Below are 21723 nucleotides of genomic sequence, written 5' to 3'. Positions count from 1 at the left end.
CGCCGGTGTTGGACCTCTTTGCGTCTTCTCAGAACCACCAGCTTCCTCGATTCTACACGAGGTACTACCACTACCAAGCGGAGGCCACGGACGCATTAACTTCTCCCTGGCCGCAAGGCCTTCTATACGCCCTTCCCCCAATCCCGATCATTCCGAGGTTGCTCAGAAGGATCAGGCTGCTAAGGGCCGATGTCATTCTGGTTGCTTCCTGGTGGCCGCGACGTCACTGGTTCTCATCAATCCAACAGATGTCAGTAGCGGAGCCGCTTCACTTACCAATCTGTCCAGACATGCTGTTACAGGGCCCGGTGTGGCATCCTCATACAGACTGGCTGAGGTTGACCACTTGGAGGTTGAACGGCGCTCTCTCCTAGATCTTGGTTATGCAAGTGACGTGACGATCACCATCCTAGCATCCAGAAAAAGCTCCACAACGCGGATCTACGACATGTCCTGGAAAGCCTTCCACAGATGGTGTCGGAGAAAAGCCGTGGACCCGTTGCATCCTTCTGTCCCTAAGATCCTACAGTTCCTTCAGGACGGTCTCCATTCTGGATTGAAGCCAGCTACCCTCAAACGTCAGGTGGCAGCCTTATCCCCAGTTCTCCAGCAGGTGGACGGCGTGGACCTCTTATCTCACCCCCATATTCGACGCTTCCTTAGAGGAGCCTCCATGAGTTCTCCACCACAAGTACATCGGTTTCCTACCTGGAGATTGAACCTGGTACTCTCGGCCCTAACAGGTCCTCCTTTCGAGCCCTTAAGTTCTGTATTCCTAAAGTTCATGCGTATGAAGACCATCTTTCTGGTGGCAATAACATCGGCCAGAAGAGTTTCAGAGATCGGGGCCTTATCGGTTAAGAGGGAACTGTGTGTGTGTTCCACAAGGACAAGGTGGTCCTCTATCCGGACCCTACCTTCCAACCGAAGGTCTCTTCTAGATTCCATCAGAGTCAAGAGATCAACTTACCATCCTTCTGTCCGGATCCCAAGCATCCCAAGGAGCGCACATGGCATACCTTAGACGTGCGAAGAGCAATTAAGGTCTATCTTACAAAACTGAATCTATCCGAAAATTAGACTTCATGTTCATTAATATAGCGTCTCCTAGACTGGGACAGAAGATGTCCAAATCAGCAATTAGCTACGCCATCAAGCAGTGTATATCGGAGGCGTATAAAGCGTTAAACATTCAAGTACCACCAGGGATCACTGCACACTCAACCAGGAGTGCGGCCACCAATGCTGCCTTCAACAGGAATGCCTCCATAGAGGAGGTGTGCATGGCAGCTACGTGGGCATCTATCTCCACTTTCATCCGACACTATAAGTTGAACGCATATGCGTCGGCGGACGCAACTTTGGCAGACGAATCCTGCAACACGTGCTGCCTGAGTAGGACGATCCCACCCTGTATGACATACTGCTATGGGAGCACCCAAGATGTCCTCCGCCTCTTAGGGAGAACGACCCTTGGCACTTACCGTGAGGGGTCCTTCTCCTAAGAGGACAGGAGGACATCTTGCCCTCCCCTTCTTCTATCGTCCTACCCTGGGCAGCATCTATGTATCTGGATCTAACTTCTTCTCCTGTAGTCTCACCTACAGCTGTTGATTACTCTTTAACACAGGCTACCTGTAGTTTACATGTTTTTTCTCAGTTTCTATACGAGTTTATTTCAGTCGGTTTGGGAGGCTCATGCCAAGTTTTTGTACCGACCACTAGTTAGCTCACCTTTTTTCATAGCAGCGATGGTTGCAAGAGTTCTTTACTGCTTCTCGGAGTCACCCGAACTGGAAGGAGGGTGGTTCCCACATCCACAGGAAGGGGAAGTTTTTTAAGATTCCTGCCTCCCTGATTGGACGGTGGGAAACACCCAAGATGTCCTCCTGTCCTCTTAGGAGAAGGACGGTAAGTGCCAAGGGTCGTTCTCAGTGGCCATTGGAGTTTTTAAAAAAATGAGCTAACACTTTATTAACTATTTTGGTGTAGTGGTGAAGTGCACGGACTCTTATCTGGGAGAACTGGGTTCGATTCCCCACTCCTCCACTTGCAGCTGCTGGGATGGCCTTGGGTCAGCCATAGCTCTCTTATCTGGGAGAACTGGGTTTGATTCCCCACTCCTCCACTTGCAGCTGCTGGAATGGCCTTGGGTCAGCCAGAGCTCTCTTATCTGGGAGAACCGGGTTTGATTCCCCACTCCTCCACCTGCAGCTGCTGGAATGGCCTTGGGTCAGCCATAGCTCTATCTGGGAGAACTGGGTTTGATTCCCCACTCCTCCACTTGCACCTGCTGGAATGGCCTTGGGTCAGTCATGGCTCTCTTATCTGGGAGAACCAGGTGTGATTCCCCACTCCTCCACTTGCACCTGCTAGCATGGTCAGCTGTAGCTCTGGCAGAGGTTGTCCTTGAAAGGGCAGCTGCTGTGAGAGCCCTCTCCAGCCTCACCCACCTCACAGGGTGTCTGTTGTGGGGGAGGGAGATAAAGGAGATTGTAAGCCGCTCTGAGACTCTTGAGTGGAGGGCGGGATATAAATCCAATGTCTTCTAATAATTGTATTCAGGTGGGCAGCCGTGTTGGGTCTGAAGCAGCAAAACAAAGTTGGAGCCAAGGGGCACTTTAAGACCAACGACGTTTGAAGTCATAAGTTTTCTGTGCAGGCAACCAAGTATCTGAGGAAGTGTGCATGAACACAAAAGCTCATACCTCAAATAAAGCTTTGTTGGTCTCAACGGTGGCCCTGGACTCAAGCTTTGTTCTGGGCTACTTGTTTGCATGAGAAGAACAGGACATTAGTTGTTAAGACAGAAATGGAAAGCCACAGACCTGACCATCGTGCAAGAGGTGAGCTGGCGGCAATGGGAGGGAGGGGCAATCTAAGACAAATAGTGTGGGCTTCTGTTTTGAGAACCCATATGTGGCCCTCCGGCATCTGAACGGCCACAGGGGGAAAGTCTGATAACTGCCATGAGATCTGTCCATCTGATGACGAGAAGACTGCAGATTTGTACCCCGCCCTTCTCTCTGAATCAGAGACCCGCAGCGGCTTACAATCCCCTTTATCTTCTTCCCCTCACGACAGACACCCTGTGAGCAATGTTCCCTCTAAGCTGCAGAGTCTTGTGAGCAAAAATTCTACTTTGTGAGCTACTGCTGGTATTAAAGTTGTGAGCTGCTGCATAGTTTGCTCGGGGGCCATTTTTTCCTGAGCGAAGACAAAAAATCTGAGTTGGAAGCTAAAAATCTGTGAGCTAGCTCACACTAACTCCGCTTAAAGGGAACACTGCCTGTGAAGCAGGTGGGGCTGAGAGAGCTCTCCCAGAAGCTGCCCTTTCAAGGACAGCTCTGCGAGAGCTATGGCTGACCCAAGGCCATTCCAGCAGCTGCAGGCGGAGGAGTGGGGAATCAAACCCGGTTCTCCCAGATAAGAGTTTGTGCACAACCACTACACCAACCTGGATTTGAATTCACAAATGCTGGAATAAAACAGTTGGTCTTTACATCAGTTACTCTGCTTGCCGAAACGGAGGGATGTGGCTCGGTCCACACTGATGGATGTGTTTTCTCACTGACCCATTTTGTTGCAGCGCCTCTGGGGCTCCGATGAGGTGGCTCTGCAAAACAGAATGAACCATTCCTCCCCCCCGCTCCCCCCGTTTATGCTAAAGCTCTCCTCTGAGCTCCCTCATCACAAGTTTGACAGAAGCTGACTTGCACTCACTGGTGGGTAGTAAACAGCTCTGCCGGGCAATAAAAGCACAAAAAACACTTCCCACCAATTACCGGTAAAAGTTACACAATTTGCCGACTTAATAATTTCCCTGAAGATTGTTTAAAGGCAGGCCAACCTGGGAGACAGCTTGTGAACAAACTGCCGGGCTCAGGTCTAACCTGTGTGCGTCAGCACAGCTAGGTACCGAGGGAAAGCAAGAATCCACTCCGAGCTGGGATGCTCTGCAAAAAAGGGAATCATTCCCCCTTCCAGGCAACGAGTGTCTTAAAGACACAGGTAGGTGTGAACCAAATAATTGTAAGCCGGTCATTTTTTTTTGTGGCAGGACTAGATGCCCGTCTTGTCGGAACGGGAGGGCATCCCCCGCATGGTTGTCAATGTTTTCACTTCAGTTTTCGGAGACCTACAGGCATCACTGTATATGCACGGAGCACATACTGAGCGGCATACTGGATATGTACAAAAATTCATATAATATAGGCGTAATCCGTAACGCTGATTTATTGATACACAAATACTTGGGAAATATACTTTACAGGAAAAAAATGGTGCAAGGAAACAAGAAACGTGAAAATAAAGAACTCCTGGGTTCACTTTTGCACGAGGGGGTCAGTGAAACCAAAGCGGGGATTGTTCAGCCCCAAACAGCAAGGAAGAGGAATTCAAAATCACCCCTCGGATTTAGAGCAAAGACGTAGGCCGTAATCTTATGCATTCTTTCTTGGTGGCATGCCCCAATGAAACCCATGACACTTACTTCCAAGTGAGCCTGCGTAGGTAGAGGCTGCGGGGCAGGAAGTGGAAAAATGAGGCTCTGGGGAGGAGAGGGAAAGTCCTCTTGTTTAATCTGAGGTCTAACTGAAGTCAAATGTTGCCCCACGTTTTCAGTTCGAGTCAAACAGGCGCAAACTGAAATCATGTCAGCAAAATAAATTTAGGCCGATTTCCCCCTAGCCTCGTGCTGCTCTCAGGCTCCTCTTCTCTGCGGGGCTTCCCTCGGATTTCACACTCTCTGCCCCCCGGGGCTGCAGCTCGCTTGGCCTTTTTCGCGCAGCAAAGAGAAATGGGTTTTTAGAGGATCTTGCTTGCTGTGTGAAAGAGGCAGAGCGAGTTGCGGCCTCAGGGCAGGTAAGTGTGAATTCCGACCCAAACCCCGCAGAGAAGTGGAGCTTGAGAGCGTCGTAAGGCTAGTGGGGAATCGGTCAGATAAAAAGTCCTGCCAAGTCATATCCCGAAGGAGCTGAGGAACAACACAGCCCGGAGTGAAACCCGTTTCGATGGCTCTTCCTTTGAAAACAGCCAAAGCGAGTTAAGAGTCCGGTAGCACCTTTAAGACCAACCAGGTTTTAATCCTAGGTATAAGCTTCCGTGTGCATGTGGCCAAGGCTGCCCTGAGAATAATGCATCTGTGATGGAGCAAACACGCTACAGAAAAATCCTGTTAAGTCACGACTGGTGGGAAGGAGCTAAGCTCCAGCATCGTGCCAATTCCGCCCCTTCTAGTGCCAGTGCAGCCGATAAAGAAACAAGGAGCTATTGTTGAGCTTGACGGATTAAAAAGGAAGCTTGTCTGGCTTCTTCAGCCCTCTGGATAATGATCATCCAACACCTGGTCATTGCAAAACAAGTGTGCAAAGTGTACAAGGTGGGTGCTCAATAACCATAGTATTTCAAGCTTAGGGAACAAGCTTGCTTCTCAGTCACCAGGCCAGCCCAGGGCCAGGACAGAACTCCAGGAAGGAGCCTGGTGCGATTCAAGGCAGTCCTCCTGAAATGGATATCGCCAGGCACACAGATCACGACTGTTTGAAAGCAGCCAGCTGTGTTAAGGCGAGGATGCTGGAAACAGGGTTCAAAGAATGGGGCCAAACACACGTTGCAGATTTAGCTGCTATAGAACTCACAAATATGTTGTCAAGACATCTGGATGGTTCTGGAGCAAGCATTTCCCAGGAGCAGGCTGCAGATTCCGCCTGTCCTGCAGCTAATTTCCCGCACTGGCCTTAACCACACGTAAGGCCAACATTGGTACAGATCTTACTCATGATTAATGTCAGGACATTTTTTTGTAGCAGGAACTCCTTTGCATATTAGGCCATGCCCCCTGATGTAACCAATCCTCTAAGAGCTTACAGGGCTCTTAGTACAGGGCCTACTGTAAGCTCCAGGAGGATTGGCTACATCAAGGGTGTGTGGCCAAATATGCAAAGGACTTCCTGCTACAAAAAAAAGCCCCGATGAATGTTAAACAGGATTTGAAAACCAGATCTAAAACAACCCCACGATTAAAGGACTGAGTGTATTGCTTCTGCAGAGGGCTACAGTAATGGGAAGCGGTGCTGCAACCAACCAGGGCAATTTCCAAATTGCAGCAAATGCCACCAGGTCACCCATCCAGATAGGCCTTCAACAGGGAGCTCTGTGGTGCCTGCCTGCACATGGCCCCCGATCACCCGCGCCGAGTGAGAACTGCTGTGGGGTGACCGGGCAGGGAAATGCTGTAAGCTTGGTTCATCCCCCAGGGCTGACAGTGTGCCGATACAGGCGAGTGCAGGAAGACTAGTACCGGTCTACTTATGGAACCAGGAGTGTTTTGTGGACGACTCTGCGCAATGAACTGCCATCGCATCAGCAAAGCCTGCTTGAAAGAGTCACCTTTCAGGACGGTGAAAAGGCATTTTAAAAAAAGAAGACAAAATGGTGCAACTGTAAGAAAAATCTCTTCCCGCTTCCGCCAAGATGCCCTGAGCTAACCACTGGAAGTGAACAGAAGAAGGTCATCGTGAACCAGACACTCAAAGACCAGAAAAGCAAAGCTATTCCCGAACTAACAGTTTGCGCTATGAAACTGGAGCGCTTGATCTCATTAGAAATAAGGGGGAGCTGGCCGAGAGGATGAATCTGCTCCCGTTGATGTACTTCTGTACTGTTGAGATGTTGTCCCATTGCTCCTTTTGGTTATGGATGGATTTCCCGTCGAGTCCTTCGCCGGCTCCAGGGATTTCCTGGCGACTCCATCGAGGGCTTTTTGGCTCATCACGTGCCCTGCCCTTTGCCCTTTCCTCTGTTACATCACAGACTGCCGACGGGCACGGTCGAGAAGGAAGGGAACCGCTGCTCAAAAACAAGCCCGGCTGCTGCTACGCGGGGAAGGCAGTTCTTTGAACCCTGGCCTTCCATTTTCCCTGAGGAGGAAACCAAGAACTGGAAAAGAAAAGAGAACGAACACGGAAAAAAGAAAAGGGGGGGGGGGGGCTTTTTACATTTCACGAATCCAAACATCTGTTTCCCTTTTGATACCATCGCCCCTTGTGGTCTCGTCTCTGCCGCCGCCGCCCATCTGTAGCGCTTGAGGTCACGTTGCATAAACGCCGTTGCTGCATAGATTTTGTGACGTTGCATTGCAGGAGTGCTTCTATTGCTGCCGCAGGCGTCCGGCCTGCTTTTTTACCTGAGTCGGCTTTTCCCCGTGTGACTGACGACCCTTAAGCACGGCATCGAAGGATCGCCCCTTGGCTCCAGCCCTCCCGCCGCGTCCCTCATGGCCTGGCGGCCAACGTCCCACAGCGGATGGATTCTGCAAGGAAGCTCTGAGGTCTTGTGAGGCTCGGTTGCCTGCCTGCCCGCCCAGGCTTAAGGAGCTCGCGCTGCCCTCTTTGGATAAGGTTTGGTTAGGTTTCTCCAGCGGTTTGGTTTGTCTTGCTGACGGCCTTGGCAGCTTGCTCGGACAAACGGGACGGGTCGGAGAGAATGGAGGTGGTGACGCTCAGGTGCCGGAGGGTGTTCAAAACCACTGGGGGTGGAGGAGGAGAAGAGGTGACAAAATAAACCCTTGTTACTTCGGTTGCAAATAAAAAAAATGATAATAATTGCACACATTCAAATTTGCTTCCAGAGAACATCAGCAAAACCACTGAAACTATACGAGTCTGCTGTGATCATAGCCGCCTCCAGAGGTACCCAAATTACAGAGCACCAGCAATGCAAAGTCTGCGTTCTTCCATACCTTCGTTAGCATAATTTCTTTATGTCAAGGTTCAGGCACCATGTCCCTAAATGACTACAGTGCCATCTAATTCAAAGGGTCATGGTCACCTCAAGAATAGATTACTGTAATGCTCTCTGCACGGGGCTACCCTTGGCGCTGACTCAGAAACTACAGCTAGTGCGGACGCTGAAAGAGCTGCACTGGCTACCTAATGTGTCCGAGTTCGTTTCAAGGTGTTGGTATTGACCTTTAAAGCCCTTTATGGTCAGGGGCCTGTTTATCTGCGGGACCGTCTTTCTCCACGTGTTCCCCAGAGAGCACCGCGTTCAGGGACAAAATAATCAATTGTCCATCCCTGGACCAAAGGAGGCTAGGTTGCGTTCGATGCAAGCTAGGGCCTTCTCGGTGGCAGCACCAGAATTGTGGAATGTTCTCCCGGAGGCCATAAGGGCCCTGCGGGATCTTTCCACTTTCCACAGGGCCTGTAAGACCGAATTGTTCCGACAGGCCTTTGATATCTAGCCGGGAGAGAACTGCCACCCCACATCATATAGAGTACTATGTGATCACCGTCAGAAAAGAAGAACTCGCTTATATTGTAGTGACACAGCACCACGAAATAGTTTTAAAATCTTAAATTGTAATTACGTTTTTTTGGTTTTTATTGGTTTTAACTTGTGAATATGAATGTTGTCAGCCGCCCTGAGTCCATTTGCGGTGAGGGCGGGATAGAAATTTAAAGTAAATAAATAAATAAGGGTTAATGCTATGCTAGCCTCCAGGTGGGACTTGGGGAACCCCTGGAATTAGAGCTCATCTCCAGAGAACCGAGATGATCCCCTGAAGAAAATGGCTGCTTTGGAGGATAGGCTCTGTGTTCTTCTACCCCACTGAGGTCCCTGTCCTCCCCAGGCCCACCCACCCCCAAATCTCCAGGACTTTCCCAATCTGGAGTTGGCAACCCTATGCTGGCTGCCCCCCCCCCCCCCCCCCCCATGGCTGAGAGGACCCGGCAACCCTAGTTAGCACACAATAAGCCACTTCCAAATGCTCTCTCCCAAGCTGCATTGAGCAGACCTTCGGATGAATCCCTGGCAGGCTGCCCTGAAGCCCTGAGGGTCACGCCTACGTTACAACTGTTTGTATCCTGCAGCAGCCCAAGTTAGGTGGATCTGTAACTGGTTGACAGATTGCACCCCAATAGGGCTTGTGAATGGTTCCTCATCCTCTTGGAGAGGAGTGACAAGTGGAGTGCCTCAGGGATCTGTCCTGGGACCTGTTTTGCTTTGTTCAACGTCCTTATCAATGATTTGGATGAAGGAATAGAGGGAATGCTTATTAAATCTGCAGATGAGACTAAATCGGGAGGGTTGCAAATACGGTAGAAGACAGAAACAGGATCCAGGATGACCCTGACAGGCTGGAGAACTGGGCTAAAATCAATAAAATGAATTTTAACAGGGATAAATGTAAAGTTCTGCATTTAGGTAGGAAAAATCCAATGCATGGCTATAGGATGGGGGAGACTTGTCTTAGCAGTCTGTGCGCAAAGGATCTAGGGGTCTTAGTGGATCATACTGAACATGAGTCAACAGTGTGATGCGGTGGCTAAAAAGGCAAATGTAATTTTGGGCTGTATCAACAGAAGTCTAGTGTCCAGATCACATGATGTGATGGTATCGCTTTACTCTGCTCTGGTAAGACCTCACCTGGACTATTGTGTTCAGTTTTGGGCACCACATTTTAAGAAAGATATAGACAAGCTGGAACGGGTCCAGAGGAGGGCGACGAAGATGGTGAGGGGCCTGGAGACCAAGTCCTATGAGGAAAGGTTGAAGGAGCTGGGCATGTTTAGCCTGGAGAGGAGGTGGCTGAGAGGTGATATGATCACTATCTTCAAGTACTTGAAGGGCTGTCATCTAGAGGATGGGGTGGAATTGTTTTCTGTGGACCCAGAAGGTAGGACCAGAACCAACGGGTTGAAATTAAATCAAAAGAGTTTCCGGCTCAACATTAGGAAGAACTTCCTGACAGTTAGAGCGATTCCTCAGTGGAACAGGCTTCTTCGGGAGGTGGTGGGCTCTCCTTCCTTGGAGGTTTTTAAACAGAGGCTAGATGGCCATCTGACAGCAATGAGGATCCTGTGAATTTAGGGGGAGGGGTTTGTGAGTTTCCTGCATTGTGCAGGGGGTTGGACTAGATGACCCTGGAGGTCCCTTCCAACTCTGTGATTCTATGAACTGCCTGACCATTAGAGGGGTTCCTCAGTGGAACAGGCTTCCTCCTTGGGAGGCGGTGGGCTCTCCTTCCTTGGAGGTTTTTCAACAGAGGCTAGAGGGCCATCTGACAGCAATGAGGATCCTGTGAATTTAGGGGGAGGCGTTTGCGAGTTTCCTGCATTGGGCAGGGGGTTGGACTAGATGACCCTGGAGGTCCCTTCCAACTCTGTGATTCTATGAACTGCCTGACCATTAGAGGGGTTCCTCAGTGGAACAGGCTTCCTCCTTGAGAGGCGGTGGGCTCTCCTTCCTTGGAGGTTTTTCAACAGAGGCTAGAGGGCCATCTGACAGCAATGAGGATCCTGTGAATTTAGGGGGAGGCGTTTGCGAGTTTCCTGCATTGGGCAGGGGGTTGGACTAGATGACCCTGGAGGTCCCTTCCAACTCTGTGATTCTATGAACTGCCTGACCGTTAGAGGGGTTCCTCAGTGGAACAGGCTTCCTCCTTGAGAGGCGGTGGGCTCTCCTTCCTTGGAGGTTTTTCAACAGAGGCTAGAGGGCCATCTGACAGCAATGAGGATCCTGTGAATTTAGGGGGAGGCGTTTGCGAGTTTCCTGCATTGGGCAGGGGGGTTGGACTAGATGACCCTGGAGGTCCCTTCCAACTCTATGATTCTAAGTACAGGAGCTACTCTGGGAGATTCAGCCAGAGCTGAATCACAAACATCACAGCTGGGTGATGTGTGGGTGATGCCTGCTGCTATCTCAGAAGCACTGGGTGGGGGAGTTTCTGGGCGCAACTCACCAAGGTACCCACGTCAGCGGTCACAGCTGCCTCAGTTTTGCTCACGAAACAACTAAATGCAAAATCGATACATACGGAAGAGATCAGACTTTTCGTTTCCACGCTGAGAAGTGATTCTGATGAAAAGCTTTAACCGAGGCTTTTTCTGTAGCAGGAACACCTTTGCATATCAGGCCACGCCTCCCTGTCGTAACCAATCCTGCAAGAGCTCACAGGGCTCTTCGAACAGGGTCTACCGCAAGCTCCAGGAGGATTGGCCACATCAGGGGTGCGTGGCCTAATATGCAAAGGAGTTCCTGCTACTAAAAAAACCTCAGGCTTTAACTCACGATGACACTCTTGAGGGGAATCTGGGAAAGGAGTTTTAGGGATTCGACCCCGCCCCGCAATAAAGTGCTACTTACTTGGCCTCAGAACAGGCAGGGAGCAGTGCTGGTCCACCCAGGCCAAGGCTGTCTGGTGCAGCTCCTCTAAGCTGGTCGTGGAGACCATTCCGTTGAACGTTTCAAACAAGGGGTTAATGATGATGCTGAACTGAGAGGCGAACCGAGAGTTAAGGAGGGAACTGAGCAGGCATGCGCAGGTGGAAGAGGGAAGACACCCCAGGGGCTGCCACGGCCCACAGAAAAGGGGCAGGATTCTAGCAGGAGCTCCTTTGCATATTAGGCCACAATCCCCTGATGTAGCCAATCTTCCGAGAGCTTACAAAAAGAGCCTTGTAAGCTCTTGGAGGATTGGCTACATCAGGGGTGTGTGGCCTCATATGCAAAGGAGCTCCTGCTAGAATTCCACCCCTGATTAGGCCACACACCCTGATGTAGCCAATCCTCCAAGAGCTTACAAGGTTCTTTTTTTGTAAGCTCTTGGAGGATTGGCAACATTGGGGGTGGGGGGTGGGTGGTTGTGGCCTAATATGCAAAGGAGCTCCTGCTAGAATTTCACCGCTCAAGGAGATGCATTTCTGCCCCGTTTGACCCACTGCCTGACTTTTCTTTTGAGAGAAGAAAGAAGATGACGATGTTGGATTTATATTCCACTATCCACTCAAGCTTCTCAGAGTGGCTCACGATCTCCTCTACCTTCCTCTTCCCTCACAACAGACACCCTATGAGGTGGGTGGGGCTGGAGAGGGCTCTCACAGTAGCTGCCCTTTCAAGGACAACCTCTGCCAGAGCTATGGCTGACACAAGGCCATTCCAGCAGCTGCAAGTGGAGGAGTGGGGAATCAAACCCGGTTCTCCGAGATAAGAGAGCTATGGCTGACCCAAGGCCATTCCAGCAGCTGCAAGTGGAGGAGTGGGGAATCAAACCCGGTTCTCCCAGATAAGAGTCTGCACATGTAACCACTACACCAATCTGGTGTTTTGCACTGAAGGGCAGGGCTGCATCTAGTACCCTGGCAAAGGATTCCATTCCTGTTTTGAAGCAAAGAGCCCAATCAGAAAAGATTGTTTGTAGAAGAAGACGACCAGTATAGATTTATACCATGCCTTCTCCCTGAATCAGAGACTCAGAGTGGCTTACAATCTCCTTTATCTTCTCCCCCCACAACAGACACCCTGTGAGGTGGGTGGGGCTGAGAGGGCTCTCCCAGCAGCTGCCCTTTCAAGGACAACCTCTGCCAGAGCTATGGCTGACACAAGGCCATTCCAGCAGCTGCAAGTGGAGGAGCGGGGAATCAAACCCGGTTCTCCCAGATAAGAGAGCTATGGCTGACCCAAGGCCATTCCAGCAGCTGCAAGTGGAGGAGTGGGGAATCAAACCCAGTTCTCCAAATAAGAGACCGCATACTTAACCACTGCACCAAACTGGCTCTCCCCCAGAAGGGCTCTTGAGCACAGAACCTGGGCATTTTTTGAGCAGGAATGTACAGGAATGGAGTTACGTCTGATATGCAAATGAGCTCCTGCTGGGCTTTTTCTACCAAAAAAATCTTTGAGTAGAACAGCTCCGAGAAAACTGGTGGTTGACCCAAGGTCACATCAGCAGGAGCACGTGGAGGAGTGGGGAATCAAACGCGGAGTCCACGCATTTCACCTCTACACCAAGGGGGCCCTCGTGGAACACTGATAAACGTCAGGGTGTTTTCCTGAAAAGAGAAGGAAAAAAGCTAGAAGGGTGCTTTGCATCATGGCTGAAAGATTAGATAGGTCAGGGGTGGCCAACGGTAGCTCTCCAGATGGTTTTTTTTTGCCTACAACTCCCATCAGCCCCAGCCAGCATAGCCAATGGCTGGGGCTGATGGGCGTTGTAGGCAAAAAAAACATCTGGAGAGCTACCGTTGGCCACCCTGCGATAGGAGATTTGCTCTCTGTCTGCCTGTTGTTCCCTTAACAGCCTGAGAGGAGGCCGGGGTGGTGCCTGCAGGAGGTAGACAATTCATCAGAAACCCGATTGCTCAAGATAGAGGAGAAACTGCTCTTCAGGGTTCTGCTAAAACGATGGCAACTGCGCACTTCCTGTGATGATATCAGGGGCAGCTGTATGACGGAGGAAGCCTTTTTGATTTCAAGGCCTGTTAGTTCCTCGTCAGGGCTGAACTGGAGGGTAGGAAACTGGCAGCCCGGAGAGCCAGTTTGGTGTAGTGGTTAAGTGAGTGGACTCTTATCTGGGAGAACCAGGTTTGATTCCCCACTCCTCCACTTGCAGCTGCCGGAATGGCCTTGGGTCAGCCAGAGCTCTCTTATCTGGGAGAACCGGGTTCGATTCCCCACTCCTCCACTTGCACCTGCTGGGGTGGCCTTGGGTCAGCCAGAGCTCTCTTATCTGGGAGAACCGGATTTGATTCCCCACTCCTCCACTTGCAGCTGCTGGAATGGCCTTGGGTCAGCCAGAGCTTTCTTATCTGGGAGAACCGGGTTCGATTCCCCACTCCTCCACTTGCACCTGCTGGAATGGCCTTGGGTCAGCTAGAGCTCTCTTATCTGGGAGAACCGGGTTTGATTCCCCACTCCTCCACTCGCACCTGCTGGAATGGCCTTGGGACAGCCAGAGCTCTCTTATCTGGGAGAACCGGTTCAATTCCTCACTCCTCCACTTGCCACTGCTGGAATGGCCTGGGGTCAGCCAGAGCTCTCTTATCTGGGAGAACCGGGTTTGATTCCCCACTCCTCCACTTGCAGCTGCTGGAATGGCCTTGGGTCAGCCAGAGCTCTCTTATCTGGGAGAACCAGGTTCGATTCCCCACTCCACCACTTGCACCTGCTGGAATGGCCTTGGGTCAGCCAGAGCTCTCTCATCTGGGAGAACCGGGTTTGATTCCCCACTCCTCCACTCTCACCTGCTGGAATGGCCTTGGGTCAGCCAGAGCTCTCTCATCTGGGAGAACCGGGTTTGATTCCCCACTCCTCCACTCTCACCTGCTGGAATGGCCTTGGGTCAGCCAGAGCTCTCTTATCTGGGAGAACTGGGTTTGATTCCCCACTCCTCCACTCTCAGCTGCTGGAATGGCCTTGGGTCAGCCAGAGCTCTCTTATCTGGGAGAACCGGGTTCCATTCCCCACTCCTCCACTTGCCACTGCTGGAATGGCTTTGGGTCAGCCAGAGCTCTCTTATCTGGGAGAACCGGGTTTGATTCCCCACTCCTCCACTTGCAGCTGCTGGATTGGCCTTGGGTCAGGAAGGTAAAAGAGAAGGGGAGGAAGGTAAAAGAGATTGTGAGCTGCTCTGAGACTCTTCGGAGTGGAGGGCGGGATATAAATCCAATATCTTCATCTACCTCACAGGGTGTCTGTTGTGGGGGAGGAAGGGAAAGGAGATTGTGAGCTGCTCTGAGACTCTTCGGAGTGGAGGGCGGGATATAAATCCAATATCTTCATCTTCCTCACAGGGTGTCTGTTGTGGGGGAGGAAGGGAAAGGACATTGTGAGCTGCTCTGAGACTCTTCGGAGTGGAGGGTGGGATATAAATCCAATATCTTCATCTACCTCACAGGGTGTCTGTTGTGGGGGGGGGGAAGGTAAAGGAGATTGTGAGCCGCTCTGAGACGCTTCGGAGTGGAGGGCGGGATATAAATCCAATATCTTCATCTACCTCACAGGGTGTCTGTTGTGGGGGGGGGGGAAGGTAAAGGAGATTGTGAGCCGCTCTGAGACGCTTCGGAGTGGAGGGCGGGATATAAATCCAATATCTTCATCTACCTCACAGGGTGTCTGTTGTGGGGGAGGAAGGTAAAGGAGATTGTGAGCCGCTCTGAGACTCTTCGGAGTGGAGGGCGGGATATAAATCCAATATCTTCTTCTCTTCTCTCTCAGCCCCACCTACCATGCAGGGTGTCTATTGTGGGGAGAGGAAGGGAAGCAGCTCTGAGACTCCTTTGGGTAGCGAAGGGTGGGGTATAGAACCAATCTCCTCTTCTTCTCAACCCAGCAGCTTCTGGCTCACCCCTATTTCAAATCTGTACCACGCGGGAACCTATAGCTGTTCCTGGATAGCACTGAAAAGGGTGGTCCCTGCTGCCCGAGGCATAAATGCCAGAAGGGGTAAAGAAGATCCACACACCGGCCTCTGTTGCCAGCCCAAAGCCGACTTTCTAGGGGCAGTTCCCTCAACTGCAAACCATCCCCAACAATCCCGGTGGACCGAAACGTGCAGAAAGCTGCTGAACTGCCCAGCAAGGCGATGCTCAGGCTCACGGACTGAGTCCCACTTCCCTTAGTGGAAGACAGGATTCCCTCTAAGCTGAGTTAGTGTGAGCTAGCTCACAGTTTTCTAGCTTTTGGCTCACACGTTTTTTTGTCTCAGCACAGGAAAAATGGCCCCAGAGCTCACAACTTTAATGCCACTAGCTCACAAAAGAGAATTTTTGCTCACAAGACTCCACAGCTTAAGAGGGAGCATTGGTGGAAGGGCCCAGGCACGAGAAGAAGATGAAGAATGAGGATGCCCCCCCCACCCAACAGACAGCCTGTGAGGTGGGTGGGGCTGAGAAGAAGATGATGATGATGATATTGGATTTATATCCTGCCCTCCACTCCGAAGAATCTCAGAGCAGCTCACAATCTCCTTTACCTTCCTCCCCCACAAGATGCCCTGTGAGGTGGGTGGGGCTGGAGAGAGCTCTCACAGCAGCTGCCCTTTCAAGGACAGAGTCTCAGAGCGGCTCACAATCTCCTTTCCCTTCCTCCCCCACAACAGACACCCTGTGAGGTGGGTGGGGCTGGAGAGGGCTCTCACAGCAGCTGCCCTTTCAAGGACAGAGTCTCAGAGCGGCTCACAATCTCCTTTCCCTTCCTCCCCCACAACAGACACCCTGTGAGATGGGTGGGGCTGGAGAGGGTTCTGACAGCAGCTGCCCTTTCAAGGACAACCTCTGCCAGAGCTATGGCTGACTCAAGGCCATGCTAGCAGGTGCAAGCGGAGGAGTGGGGAATCAAACCTGGTTCTCCCAGATAAGAGTCCGCGCACTTAACCACTACACCAAACTGGCTGTCTGCAAGAGAGAGCTCTTACAGCAGCTGCTCTCTCAAGGACAACCCCTATGAAAGCTATGGCTCACCCAAGGCCATTCCAGCAGCGGCAAGTGGAGGAGTGGGAAATCAAACCCAGTTCTCCCAGGTAAGAGTCCACACACTTAACCACTACACCAAACTGGAAAGGGTCTTTGGTTAAACAGGACTGGCAAAGAGCTCAGCCAGGGACCCCCAAAAGCTGCTGCTATCAGTCAGAGGAGAAGACAGTGCCTGGGATGGATAAATGGTGTCATTGGGTGTAGGAAAGCTTCAGCCATGCTCTCAGATGTGTGAATTAAGGTAGCAGAACACCCTTCAGTCAGCATAATGCCAGCTGCTGCTTGGGCCACCCCACCTGCTCTCTTCTTCCTCAACGACAGCTCTGGCTACTGGGGTGACTCTGGCAGGCGAATACTTTGGATCTGGGCTTTTTTTGTACCAGGAACTCCTTTGCACGTTAGGCCACACACCCCTGATGTAGCCAATCCTCCCTTAGTACAGGGCCTACCATAAGCTCCAAGAGGACTGGCTACATCAGGGGTGTGTGGCCTAATATGCAAAGGAGTTCCTGCTACAAAAAAAAAAAAAGAGCCCATTCTGGAATCATTCGGGAGGCCCCTGTTCAGCTCTGAAACTTGGCGCTTTCTGACCATCTGTGGGGGGCCTTCTCGCCACCATCCAATGACCAAAGGCAGCCAGCCTGGGATAAAAGGGCAGGAGCTTCCAGGCCTGAGCTGGTTAGCAGACAAATCTCAGTGCTGCCCTCTGCAGAATTTAAATAAAAAGCGCTGCAGCTCCCACAAGAGTCCTAGGCTGTGTAGTGTTTCACTCTAAGTGCCACAGCGTTGTGAGCAGAAATTCTACTCTGTGAGCAAAAAAAGCTAGGAGCATCAAAGCTGTGAGTGAGTAGATAGGAACCTCTTGTGAAGCAGAAGAACAAAAGAAAGGAAAAAAAGTTGTGAGCGGGTCTACATTTGGAAAAAGGAAAGGTCCCCTGTGCAAGCACCAGTCGTTTCCGACTCTGGGGTGACGTTGCTGTCACGTTTTTTACGGCAGACTTTTTACGGGGTGGTTTGCCTTTGCCTTCCCCAGTCATCTACGCTTTTTCCCCAGGAAGCTGGGTACTCATTTGACCGACCTCGGAAGGATGGAAGGCTGAGTCAACCTTGGGCCGGCTACCTGAACCAGCTTTCGCTGGGATAGAACTCAGGTCGTGAGCAGAGAGTTCAGACTCTCAGTACTGAGGAACTGCTGCTTTACCACTCTGTGCCACGGGGCCTACATAGTCTACATTTGACTATGGCACAAAAATTTGTTTTCCAGCCCCACTGTAGCTATGGGGATAGTCAATGGGTCCCGTAGGCTAAATTGATCTGGGAGAAATTGGGGCTCGGAGGGGGGAGGTTGTTTTGTGAAGCAGAGGCCCCAAATCTGAAGTACAACTGCTGGTGCCTCTGCTCAAAAACCTGCCCAAGTTTCAAAAAGGCTGGACCAATTCAACGAGACCCAGAAGGAGATGCTCCCATTCTCCATTGTTCCCAATGGAGGGGGAAATGCCTTGTGAGCAGAGAGCAGAAAATCGGTGTGCAGCTTTAAAAAAAAAAAATCGTGTGCCAGAACCGCCAGCGCAGTTTAGGGGGAACTGTGCTTGCACGAGAAGATCAAAGCAGACACCAGCTCCACAGGTAAACCCTCCGCCATTTCCAGATGCAATGAAAAAAGGATACAATCCAGAACTTCCAATTCTGCAGGGTCCTGTTTCGGACGTATTCCTCAAACATGCTTCGCATCTGATCAAACCTCTGCCGTGTGATGGGAACGCCGGTCACGGGGAGCTGCTGCTGACATGAGCTAAAAGAGGGAACAGAATGCAGCTCTCATCTTGAGGACTGGCCTCATACCTCAGCTCAGCCAGACACAAGAGATCTACTGTCAATGCCCTGCCCTGCATTTGCCCAGAGTGAGAAGTGGGAAGGCACACAGGAGAGGCATCCTTAGTGGTGGCACCGGCACTACGGAACTCCCAAGCCAGGGAAGCCCATTCCGTTCTGTCCCTCCTGGCCCTTGGCTGAAAAAAATCCTTTCCCAACAATCCATGGCTGGGAATTATTAGGAAGGGAACTGAAAGCAAATCAGCCAGTATCATAATGCCCTTGTATAAATCAACAGTGCGGTCTCATTTGGACTACTGTGTGCAGTTCTGGTCGCCGCACCTCAAAAAGGATATTATAGCATTGGAAAAAGTGCAGAAAAGGGCAACTAGAATGATTCAAGGGAAGGAACACTTTCCCTATGAAAAAAGGTAAAAACGCTTGGGGCTCTTTAGTTTGGAGAAACGTCGACTGTGGGGTGACATGATAGAGGTTGACAAGATTATGCATGGGCTGGAGAAAGTAGAGAAAGAAGTACTTTTCTCCCTTTCTCACAATACAAGAACTCGTGGGCATTCAATGAAATCGCTGAGCAGTCAGGTTAAAACGGATAAAAGGAAGTACTTCACCCAAAGGGTGATTAACATGTGGAATTCACTGCCATAGGAGGTGGTGGCGGCTACAAGCATAGCCAGCTTCAAGAGGGGATTGGATTAAAATATGGAGCAGAGGTCCGTCAGTGGCTATTAGCCACAGTGTGTGTATATATTTTGGCCACTGTGTGACACAGAGTGTTGGACTGGATGGGCCATTGGCCTGATCCAACATGGTTTCTCTTATGTTCTTATGTGACACAGAGTGTTGGACTGGATGGGCCATTGGCCTGCTCCAACATGGCTTCTCTTATGTCCTTATGTGACACAGAGTGTTGGACTGTATGGGCCATTGGCCTGATCCAACATGGCTGCTCTTATGTGACACAGGGTGTTGGACTGGATGGGCCATTGGCCTGTTCCAACATGGCTTCTCTTATGTGACACAGAGTGTTGGACTGGATGGGCCACTGGCCTGATCCAACATGGCTTCTCTTATGTTCTTATGTGACACAGAGTGTTGGACTGGATGGGCCATTGGCCTGTTCCAACATGGCTTCTCTTATGTTCTTATGTGACACAGAGTGTTGGACTGGATGGGCCACTGGCCTGATCCAACATGGCTTCTCTTATGTTCTTCTGTGACACAGAGTGTTGGACTGGATGGGCCATTGGTCTGATCCAACACGGCTTCTCTTATGTTCTTATGTGACACAGAGTGTTGGACTGGATGGGCCACTGGCCTGATCCAACATGGCTTCTCTTATGTTCTTATCCAGAGCACTGACTGACTTGAGCTTCCCTTTGACCTGGACAGCTATATTTTCCTTACTCTGCTGTGCCTTGAGATTAGATTTTTTTTTTTATCTAGCTATTACCGATGTCCTTCATTGAGATGACTGTTCAGAATGGTTTTCATGTTTTAGTGGTGTTGGCAGTTTTAGGGTCAGTAGGCGAAAAAAAAAAGAGAAAAAAAAAAGAGTGGAGTTTACATTTTTAAGATCAATAAGGAGGAGTGGGCGCCTGCCAATTCACTCTGCTGACGTTGATGCTGCCTTCCCCTTTGCTGCAGAGGTCCTTGTGTCGATAGGATGCTCCTGGCGCTCAAGGGGAGCGCTGCAGACGGCAAAGCATACCTGTGGGATCCCACCCGACGCGTCTCCCCTGAGAAACACACCAAGGAAACAACCACAGAAGCATCTTTTCCTTTGTAAACCGAACAACCTGAACTATGTAAATGACAAAAGAGGAGAACAAAAATCCCAGAGTTAAGAAGCTCAATGCTATTGCGTTAAAAAGACGCTCCCCTTTGTTTTGAGGTCATTTGTTTTCAGCCTCATCGCAATTCTTCATTTGAGCAACTCCCACCTTCTCTTCCCAGCGGTGAAAAGTGCCAAGAGGGCACGGCTGACTTTTTTGTGACCCCTGGTGGAGTTTTCGAGGCAAGAGATGGCAGTTTGCCATTGCCTGCTTCTGTGTCATGACGCTGGTATTCCTTGGCGGCCTCCCTTCCAAATATTAGCCAGAGCCCACCCTGCTTAGCTTCCGAGATCTGATGAGTGTGAGCTCGCCTGAGCTTAGCCAGGTCAGGGCCTTCTGCTTCCTCCCTTCATTATGCATTAAAGCCACTCTGTAAACCCTGAGGAGGGACTTCTGGGACTTTACAGCCCATGGCTGATGTGATCTACCCCTCTTTCCTGACGATGAAACTGCACTACGGTTGTGTCTCCCTTACGCCATTTGATCTGCAGCGATATTCATATCTATTCCAGTGGTAGGCTGGAGGATACCACAGAACCTGTTCCTGCCAAGGGTAGACTGCAGCGGCTGCGTATTTCTCGATATTTCAGTTGATTTATCTATTTATTTATTACTTTAAGACTTCCCTCCGGCCTTCTCCGCACACGGACTCAGTGCGGCTAACAATCAGTTTAAAACATCTACAATTATAATTTTAAAACAAAAAGACATTTTAAAAACATTTCATCGCGCCGTTTCATTTCAATATAGGCGGTGACCCTATAATGATCGTAATTCCTCAGCGGTGTAGGGTGGCAGCCCTCTCCCCGTTTAGGTGTTGAAGGCCTACCGGAATGCTTCAGTTTTGCAGGCCCTGCGGAATTGAGAAAGATCCCGCAGGGCCCTTATGGCCTCTGGGAGGGTGTTCCACATCTCTGGTGCTGCCACTGAGAAGGCCCTAGCCCGTGTGGAACACAGTCTGGCTTCCCTTGGTCCGGGGATTCACAAAAGGCTATCCCCACCACCCCCTCCCTTGGTCCGGGGATTCACAAAAGGCTATCCCACCCCACCCCCCCTCTCTCTCTCACACACACACACAGAGGAGGAAACGTTTGTCCCTCTCTCACGATACTAGCAGCAAGGGATGTGTCCCGGGTGCAATGAAAACCACTAGCCATTGGTTTAGGAGAGATGAAGTGAAACAACCATAAAATGCACTGGGCACAAGCTGTGGAAACATCCACTCACCAAGATGGCTTAAACAAAGGTTTAGATCACATTTACCAAGGGCAGTCCTATCAAGGCTATTAGCCAATAGTTAAATAGGATTCTCCCCGCCCCCATCCACAATGTTGAGGACATGTTAACAGGGAAGGGCAGTTACCCTTACATCCTTATTTGTACCCCGCTGTCCTTCCCAGTGGGAATCTGAAACTGCTTACAATGGGCGTCTTCCTTCTTGTTCTGAGAGATTCCAGAGGCACATGTTTGGCTACTGCTGGGAAACAGAATCTTGGGCTAGAGCGATCTTTGTTTCTTCCAAGAAAGCAATCATTGAATACAATGGCCCCATGGCCAAGACTCTTCACTGGACTGTGCAGAGGCCAAAACTGCCACTGGGGGTTTCATGAGCCCCCACCCCCATCACCTGGCTTGCTACTGAAGACCCCTGCTTTAATGAGCAAGGCCTGCGACGCACACGCAAAGACAACAGCTCACACAAGAAACTGCAGGCCCCTCGACACTCACATGATTTAGAATCATAGAGTTGGAAGGGACCTCCAGGGTCATCTAGTCCAACCCCTTGCACAATGCAGGAAACT

General features: G+C 50.7%; 1 protein-coding gene across 1 annotated transcript in view; it reads right to left on the bottom strand.

The window, feature by feature from the left end:
• Positions 1–7306: 7306 nt before the first annotated feature.
• Positions 7307–21723, bottom strand: part of MLXIP (MLX interacting protein) — a 76682-nt gene continuing 62265 nt past the window's right edge. Inside the window, exons 15-17 of the mRNA XM_060249167.1 lie at positions 17925–18048; positions 11152–11281; positions 7307–7528 (exon numbers count right to left, since the gene is read on the bottom strand). Of these exons, the coding sequence (XP_060105150.1) occupies positions 7407–7528; positions 11152–11281; positions 17925–18048 (376 nt within the window). The 3' untranslated portion in view covers positions 7307–7406. The remainder of the gene's footprint in view (positions 7529–11151; positions 11282–17924; positions 18049–21723) is intronic.

Source organism: Heteronotia binoei, chromosome 11 (assembly GCF_032191835.1).
Source record: "Heteronotia binoei isolate CCM8104 ecotype False Entrance Well chromosome 11, APGP_CSIRO_Hbin_v1, whole genome shotgun sequence".
NCBI lineage: Eukaryota > Metazoa > Chordata > Lepidosauria > Squamata > Gekkonidae > Heteronotia > Heteronotia binoei.
The sequence above is the reverse complement of the archived record's forward strand: the minus strand, read 5'-3'. Positions and strand labels throughout refer to the sequence as shown.